Raw genomic sequence first — 9,045 nt, 5'->3', positions numbered from 1 at the left:
GGCCTGGTGCGAGTGCCCCGGCCCATGAAGGTCATCGACTTGCCAGGAGGTGGGGCCGTCTTTGTGATGGAGCATTTGAAGATGAGGAGCTTGAGCAGGTGAGTGTGTGTGAGGGACCCATATGCACACATGTGTATAGGCAGAGAGAGACAGAGAGACAGAGAGAGGGACCGAGAGAGGGAGGGAGACAGAGAATCAGGGAGCAGCCTCTGGCTGAGCGGTCCACACAACTGCCCAGTTATCAGAGGCAGGGCTGGGAGTTCCACCCTGCCATTCTCAATGCAGATAAAAAGTTCTGCTTTCTGGTATGTGACTGTTTTTTAGATTAGTTTGGCTGTAATGAGGCTGCATAAAATAAGTTTTTTTTTTTTTTTTGAAACACAGTCTCACTCTGTTGCCCAGGCTAGAGTGCAGTGGCACAATCTCGGCTCACTGCAACCTCTGCCTCCAGGGTTCAAGTGATTCTCCCACCTCAGCTTCCTGAGTAGCTGGGATTACGGGTGACTGCCACCACACCTGGCTGATTTTTATATTTGTAGTAGAGATGGGGTTTCACCATGTTGGCCAGGTTGGTCTCAAACTCCTGACCTCAAGGGATCCACGCACCTTGGGCTTCCAAAGTGCTGGTAATACAGGCATGAGCCACCACATCTGGCCAAAATAAGTATATTTGAACCTGTCATTTGCTTTGTACTTTATTTTTATCTTATGTTTTTTCAGAGACATAGTCTTGCTCTGTTGCCCAGGCTAGAGTGAAATGCTGTGATGTTGGCTCACTGCAACCTCTGCCTCCTGGGTTCAAGTAATTCTCCTGCCTCAGCCTCCTGAGTAGCTGGGATTACAGGTGTGTGCCACCACACCCAGCTAATTTTTGTATGTTTACTAGAAACGGGGTTTCACCATGTTGGCCAGGATGGTCTTGATCACCTGACCTTGTGATCTGCCTGCCTTGGCCTCCGAAAGTGCTAGGATTATAGGTGTGAGCCACTGTGCCTGGCCAAGAGTGGAGAGTAGTTTTTAATGTATTTAAAACATTTCTCAAAATGGAACAAACTGGGTGATGTTATTTTTCATTTGTTATTTTAATTAGCTGCATTTCTTCTTTTCTCAGTCAAGCATCAAAACTTGGAGACCAGATGGCAGATTTGCACCTTTACAACCAGAAGCTCAGGGAGAAGTTGAAGAAGGAGGAGAACACAGTGGGTATGTTCAGATTGCTTTTGGATACCCTTGACCCAGCCACATTGTCTATCCTAGATTGGTGCTCATGGTACTTCTTGGTGGCATTTCAATAATAGGCTGAGTTGTATGCCATCTCCCTTTACACTACAGTATGAAAATGAGATTATTAAATAAGAATTTTGATGGAACTGATAAGCTAGTAGAACTGGCACATGACCCCTTTTATACCCAGCCCTCCTGTCTGGTGTGCTTGAGGTAATAACCACCGCTTTTATACCCAGCCTTGCTGTCCAGTGTGCTTGAGGTAGGAGTGTGCTGGCAGATCCATATGTTGACTAATTGCTATTGTATGTAGTACATCCTCAGACCACCCATATTGTAGCATGTGCAGCCCAGGCTTGTACTGATGCTATACTGAGGTCTGGTATTTAAGAGAAAGACAAACGGCTCCTTCAGGGCAAGGATCTCTGTCAACAGGCCGAAGAAGTGAGGGTGCTGAGCCTCAGTATGTGACCAAGTTCGGCTTCCACACGGTGACATGCTGTGGCTTCATCCCACAGGTGAGTGCCTGGGTAAGCATGTTCCCTGATGCTCTAATGCTGGTCACCCACGCTTTATATGTGACAGAGTACAGTCCCCTAGGCACCAGTAAGATTGACTACCTGATTTCTGAAAGCAGGGTACAAGGTGTGATACCTGGAATGGGGAGAGCAGATGCTGAGGGTCACTGAGCTGAGCTGGGCAGGTTCACAGGACACGCTGCGGGTCACTGAGCTGAGCTGGGCAGGCTCACGGCAGATGCTGAGGGTCACTGAGCTGAGCTGGGCAGGCTCACGGCAGATGCTGAGGGTCACTGAGCTGAGCTGGGCAGGCTCACGGCAGATGCTGAGGGTCACTGGGCTGAGCTGAGGCAGGCAGATTGGCATTCCAAGCAGAGGCAGCCTCGAGTGCAAAGGCTGTGTTGCACAAGGCTCCTGATGAGTATGAGGGACGGGAGACAGTGGCTGATAGCTAGTGTGCAAAGTCAGGGGTTAAGTCCTGATTACTCAGCTCCTCCCTGAGGCCTTTACAAATTATTTATTTAGATACAATTGAGATCTAATTCACATAAGAGCCACCATTTTAAAGGGTAGAATTAATTGGTTTCAGTACATTCACAAGGGTGTGCAACCATCACCGCTGTTTAATTCCAGAACATCTTCATTATCCTAAAGCAGAACCCATTAGCAGTCACCCCCTGTGTCCCCCTTCCCTGGCAACCACTAATGTCCTTCTCTCTCTTCGAACTGACCTACTCTGGACATTTCATATGAGTGGAATCACATAATATGTGACCTCTTGTGCCTGGCTTCTTTCACTAAGCATCGTGTTTCAAGGTTCTTCCGTGTTGTAGCAGGTATTAGAATGCTATTCTCTTATGGCTGAATAATATTCCATTGTATGGCTAGGCCACATTTTTGCTTATGTATTCCTTTTTATGGCTGAATAAATATCGAGGCCTCTTGAACCATCATCTCTGAAACCTGTGAAATTCCAAAGAAGGCTTTGGACAGCCCCCCTGCCCTCTGCTTCCCTCAAAGAAGCCATTATGGGACCATATTTTGGTTTCATTAGGGACACAGTGCCCATTACATAAGACCTAGTGCGGTTTAAAGTTACTGCTTCCTGAAGAGAGGATGCTTTCAAATCTGTGTCCTCATCGAAGCCTGTCCTGACTAGTTGGGTCCCTGGGGATAATGACCAAGCTCTCCCTGGTGTGGGTGGAGGGAGATTCTCCCAGCTGGAGGCCACTTGGTGCAAGATCCTCCTGGCGCCCAAGCAGATTTAGGGTTCCCAGCCAACAGGCAGTCCTCATATCTGGGCTCGCTAGAACTGCACATGGAGTCTACCAGATTTACCAAGACCCCCAAGATCTCAGCCACAGCGGGTTCCCCTGGGGTCACACAGCTGCCTAGAGTCAGTGAGCAGCACTGCCTTCATCGTCAGGTGTGGATGCTGAGGTCAAGGGCTGCAAGTGTGGGGTCTATGGGACTTGGCTGGCCCAGCAGAGTGGTGTTTCAAAGAAATGAAGTAAAATCTTACCCAGAGCCTCTGTGTGTGAAGCAGACGAGAAGGCAGCTGCTGTTTGGAGCACAGGTAGCCCCTCAACGCCCCTGTGGACTCCAGGATCAAGGAGCCACCTCAGATCAGCTGCCGCCTGGCTAGGAAGGGTGAGGGGCTAGGGAGGACACCTGCCGTGCGTCCTGCCCGTCGTGCCTTGGACAGCACCAGGTTCTGGAGGCTTCCCACTTCTCAGGAGGGCTGAATGGGTCCTTGGGTGTGTGTGCTGCCTCCATTTGGGGGCAATGCTGAACAGTGGGCTCCTCAGACACCGGAGGCACCGAGGCCCGCTGGGGCCACCAGCTGGGTCGGCTGCACTGATGGCCGCCTGCTCCGTACGCTGACGCATACCAGGCAGTGCTCTAAGTGCTTCATCGGACTAAACTCACCCACTAGCCCTAGCAGGTAACCAGGCAGGCGGTGTCATTGATCCGTGTTATAGACGAGGAAACTGATGTGCAGGGTGACACTCCTGGGACCGTGGAGCTTGTCATGGGGCAGCTGGGCTTTGCTTCTCAGTCTGGCTCCAGAGCACAGGCCTGACCGTGACAGCCCTGCCTGCCCCTCTGTCAAGGGGAGGCCTGGCCACAGGGACCAGCTGTGCACCCTGATGGCACTTTTCCTGGGTCGCTGGATCACAGCCCCTCTGTTCAGGTTGCGGGACTGGGCTGGCCCATGCTGGTCCCCTGCTCCCAGCACTAACCCTGGGTGTCTTTCCAAGAGAGGACAGAGCTCAGACGCCAGGAGCTTGGGCAGACACATGGGAAATGATGGGAGGCGGCAGGGTGCCCATCTGAGCTGGGGCCTGACAGCCGGGCTGTGGGGAGGTGCACACAGCACCTGGGGGTGAGCCCCAGGCCGAGTCACCATAGCACCTACGTGCAGGGAGAGCCTGATGGTGCGGGCCCTCGACCAGGGTGGTCCTGCATGTAAAACTCCCCTGAGGAGTTTTACAAAACAACCCTTTGTACAAAATAAGCTTTGCATTTTTCTCTATTTTGAGGTGTAATTGACGTAAGTTGCACCCATTTAAAACACACAATTTGGTGCACTTTGACATGTTTGTACCTGTGAACCTCTTGCCACAGTCAAGGTGAGTATACTGATGACCCTGCGCCTGGGCAGCCACTCGCCTGCTGTCACTGTGGATTAGTTTGCATCTTGTGGAATTTAACATAAAGAGAATCGTATGGCAGGCAGTCTTTTCGTCTGGCGGCTTTCACTCTGCTTAATCATTCTGACGTTTACCCATGTCTAAAATCCTTGGATGTTCATCCTTGACAGACATCCATGGTGCATGTGTCAAAAGACCACCCCACTGTATGGGTATTACACGCCTGTTTATCCATCCACATGTGGATGGACTTCCAGGTCATTTCCAGCTTTTGGTTATACAAATAAAGCCGCTGTGAACCTTTGTGTACAGATCTTTGGACAAATGCTTCCGCTTATCTTAGCTAAATACTTAGGGTGGGAATGACTGTGTCATATGGTGGATTCATACTTAACTCTTTAAGAAACCACCAAACTTGGCCTGGTGCAGTGGCTCACGCCTGTAATTCAGCAGGTGAAACCCTGTCTCTACTAAAGATACAAAAAATTAGTCAGGTGGGGTGGCAGACGCCTGTAGTCCCAGCTACTCGGGAGGCTGAGGCAGGAGAAACACTTGAACCTGGGAGGTGGGAGGCTGCAGTGAGCTGAGACCGCACCACTGCACTCCAGCCTGAGTCTGGGCAACAAGAACAAAACTCAGTCTAAAAAAAAAAAAAACAAATCCTTGTTGTTATTTTTTTTTTTGAAATGCAGTTTCGCTCTGTTGAGCAGGCTGGAGTGCAGTGGTGTGATCTCGGCTCACTGCAGCCTCTGCCTCCCGGGTTCAAGCGATTCTCCTGTCTCAGCCTCCTGAGTAGCTGGGACTACAGGCGCCTGCCACCACGCCTGGCTGATTTTTGTGTGTTTTTTCTTTGAGACAGTCTGGCTCTATTGTCTAGGCTGGAGTGCAGTGGTGAGATCTGGCTCACTACAACCTTTTGCCTCTTGAGTTCAAGCGATTCTCCTGCCTCAGCCTCCTGAGTAGCTGGGATTACAGGTTTGTGCCACCACGCCTGGCTGATTTTTTGTATTTTTTATAGAGACAGGCTTTCATCATGTCGGCCAGGCTGGTCTGGAACTCCGGACCTCAGGCAATCTGCCTGCCTTGGCCTCCCAGAGTGCTGGGATCACGGGTGTGAGCCACTGTGCCGGGGCCTTGTTATCCTTTTAAAATCTGTAAAATCTGCATTGACGTCACCTCTCTTACTCCTGACACTGGTAATGTATCTTCCTTCTTTTTTCCGAGTCAGCCCAGCTAGGTGTTTATCAATTTTACTGAGCGCCTCAAAGGACCAACTTTTTGCACGTTTTCTCGTTTTTCTAACTTCTGTTTCACTGATTTTCGATAAGATCTTTATTATTTCATTTTTTCTGCTCACATTAAGTTTAACGTGCTCTTCTTTTTGTGGCTGGTTAGGGTAGAAGCTGAGGTCATGATTTGAGACCTTTGCGCACAGACCTTTAGTGCTGCACTCTTCCCCTTAAGTATTGCTTCAGTGGCATCTCACAAATTATAAGTTGTGTTTTTGCTTTCATTCAATTGAAAACACTTTCTAATTTCCCTTTAGAAGTCTTCCTTACACAGATTTTAGAAGTGTGTTATTTAGCTTTCAAATAGTTGAGGAATTTCCAGAGATATTTCCTATTGATTTCTGATTTAATTTCATTATACTTTGCATGCTTAAATTCAGTTTATTGAGATTTGTGTGCAGGGAGAAAAATCTTTTTCTGTTTCTCTTCTTACAGGCCACGAATCCTACTGGATTAATAACTCACCCTCATGATTTTATTTAACCCTCATTACCTCCTAGAGGCCCTTCGTCCAATACAGTTGTAATAGTAAAGGTTAGGCCTTCCACGTAGGGATGGGCTGGGGCACCATTCGGTCCATAGCAGGATATGGGATTTATCTATTTCTCCTGAAGTCCTCAGTTTTATGTATTTTGAGGCTGTGATATTAGAGGTGTAGGCATTTAGGATTATTATGCTCGTCAGTCGACTCCCTTTGTGAAATGACTATACTTGGCGATTTTCTTTGCTCCAAAATCTACTTTGTCTTGTATTAACGCAGCCGCTCCAGCTTTCTTTTGACTGGTGTTAGCGTGGTGTATTTTTTCCATCCTTTTAAACTATTTTTTTCACAGATGATGTATTTTTGCACGAGTTGTTGGCTTTTGCTTTATTTTTCCCACCTGCCAATCTGTCATTTACCTGGAGTGTTTATTTTTGACATCCGTGTTTAATGTGCTTAGTCATACGCTGAGGTTTGAGTCTGTCACCTTGTGGTTTGTCTCATCCGCCCTTTGCTCCCTCTTCCCTCTTTACCTGCCTTCTCCTGGGTTGTTCTGTGTTTCTGTCTCACCTCCTGTGCTGGCTTACTAGCCGTCCCTGGTGTGTTTAATGGTCCCTCCACGGTTTAGGCAGCACGTGGCTCCCAGCTGCAGCAGTCTCCTCTTCCCTGTTGCCAGGTGAATGAATGGCAGGATGACTGGCCCACCTTTTTCGCCCGGCACCGGCTCCAGGCGCAGCTGGACCTCATCGAGAAGGACTATGCTGACCGAGAGGCACGAGAACTCTGGTCCCGGCTACAGGTGGGCACGGCAGTGACTTCTCTGGGCAAGGGCTTGTCCTCTCTTGAGCCCACCCCATTTGTGTGGGGTCCTCTGTGAAACTGAGCCCGGGAGCAGAGATGGTCAAGTCAGGGGCACATCAGTGCCTGACCAGTGGCCTGATGGGGAAGCCGAAGGGGCAAGAAGTGAAGACAGGCTTGGCTCCTGCCCCTCTCCCCTGCCAGGCCACCAGGTATTCAGCCTCAGACTTTCCTCATGTGAAACACAGGTGCTAGTAAACGGTGTCGCTGACCCCGATTACTTTTCTTACTGTCAGTAACACTTGTCCACTCCAGTCCATTCCTCTCCCATGGGAAGATGTAGGGACCGGATGCTCCAGTGACTGATTTCAACAGGTGACTCCCGGCCAGGTGCAGTGGCTCACGCCTATAATTGCAGCACGTTGAGAGACTGAGGCAGGCGGTTCACTTGAGGTCAGGAGTTTGAGACTGGCCTGGCCAATATGGTGAAACCCCGTCTCTACTAAAAATACAAAAATGAACCGGGCATGGTGGTGCGTGCCTGTAATCCCAGCTACCCGGGAGGCTGAGGCAGGAGAATCGCTTGAACCCGAGAGGTGGAGGCTGCAGAGCCGAGACGGTGCCACTGCACTCCAGCCTGGTGACAGAGTGAGACTCTGTCTCCATGATTTATTGACATCAATCAATACATGACAAACAAAGCCTGCAGACACACGTGAAGTGAAATAAAAGTGGAGGGAGTTTGCTAAGGTGGCCATCACTGTTCCTATCTGCGGATCGATCAGGCTGTGACCTGGGAGGTTCTCCCGTGTGGAAGTCAGTCAGTCGTTAGTATGTGCAGCTTCTAGACCTAAGTCAGGAGGAAATCCTGTTAGACAAAGCTGGACTCCCTGGAGTCAGGAGCCCCGATGTCTGGGCTTGGCACGCAGTGCTGGGTCCGACTGGAGCCAGCTCGCGGGGGCCTCTGCCTTATGGCCAAGGAGGAGGTGATGAGGCCGGGGCCCCCCAGGCCGGGCTAACTGCGGCCGTTGCTCTCCCAGGTGAAGATCCCGGATCTGTTTTGCGGCCTGGAGATTATCCCTGCCTTGCTCCATGGGGATCTCTGGTCGGGAAACGTGGCTGAGGACGACGCGGGGCCCATTATTTACGACCCGGCTTCCTTCTATGGCCATTCCGAGTTTGAACTGGCAATCGCCTTGATGTTTGGGGGGTTTCCCAGGTCCTTCTTCACCGCGTACCACCGGAAGATCCCCAAGGCTCCCGGCTTCGACCAGCGGCAGCTGCTCTACCAGCTCTTTAACTACCTGAACCACTGGAACCACTTCGGGCGGGAGTACAGGAGCCCTTCGCTGGGCACCATGCGGAGGCTGCTCAAGTAGCGGACCCCGCCCCTGACCACTGCCCCGGCCCCCCTCTCTTCCCCCGCCCCTGCCCCCTTCCCCTGCCCGCGTCCAGGTCCCCCTTCCCTCTGCTCCCTGCCCCTTCCAGATGCAGGGGGACAATAAAGTCCACAGCGGGCCTCGGCTGGCATCCCGCACCTCCGTGCTCCGCGCGTGGGGCTGCTTTCAGGCGAACGGGCGCGGACGTTTTTGCGGCGATTCTGGAGAAGCGCACGCGGAACCGGTCGCCGAGACCAAAGCCGGCGCAGCGCCCAACGCGGCCTCCGGGCCCTGCTCGCGCTCTGGGGCGCGCCACGGCTCGGCGCGGGGTCCGTGGGGTCCGCGAGTCCCAGCGCGGCTGGAATGGGCGTCAGGGCGGTCGGCACTGAGCGCTGGGTCCCGGGGCTCGCCTCGCGCCCCCCACCGCGTGCTCAGGTCCGGCCCCGCCCTCTATGAGTAGCCCCGCCCCCTACCCGCCCACGCGTGCTCAAGCCCCGCCCCTGCCCCACGTGTTCCGGCCTCCACACCGCCATCCACCGGTCCCACCCAGCGGCCCCGCCCCCTGCCTGCACCTCAGGCTCCACCCTGTTTCCCGCCCCGCCGGCAGCGCCTCGGGCCCCACCCCCTGTGTCGCCCCGCCCTCCGCTCCTCAGGCTCCACCCCCTGTCCCGTCCCGCCCGCCGCGCCTGAGGCTCCACCCCC

General features: G+C 52.3%; 1 protein-coding gene across 1 annotated transcript in view; it reads left to right on the top strand.

Moving 5' to 3' along the window:
- Positions 1-8,538, top strand: part of FN3K (fructosamine 3 kinase) — an 11,485-nt gene extending 2,947 nt beyond the window's left edge. The window contains exons 2-6 of the mRNA XM_017524682.2: positions 1-98; positions 1,112-1,203; positions 1,660-1,742; positions 6,843-6,965; positions 8,005-8,538. Of these exons, the coding sequence (XP_017380171.1) occupies positions 1-98; positions 1,112-1,203; positions 1,660-1,742; positions 6,843-6,965; positions 8,005-8,343 (735 nt within the window). The 3' untranslated portion in view covers positions 8,344-8,538. The remainder of the gene's footprint in view (positions 99-1,111; positions 1,204-1,659; positions 1,743-6,842; positions 6,966-8,004) is intronic.
- The last annotated feature ends 507 nt before the right edge of the window (positions 8,539-9,045 follow it).

Source organism: Cebus imitator, unplaced genomic scaffold (genome assembly GCF_001604975.1).
Source record: "Cebus imitator isolate Cc_AM_T3 unplaced genomic scaffold, Cebus_imitator-1.0 Scaffold36, whole genome shotgun sequence".
Lineage (NCBI taxonomy): Eukaryota > Metazoa > Chordata > Mammalia > Primates > Cebidae > Cebus > Cebus imitator.
This window is presented reverse-complemented; position numbering and strand designations above follow the sequence as displayed.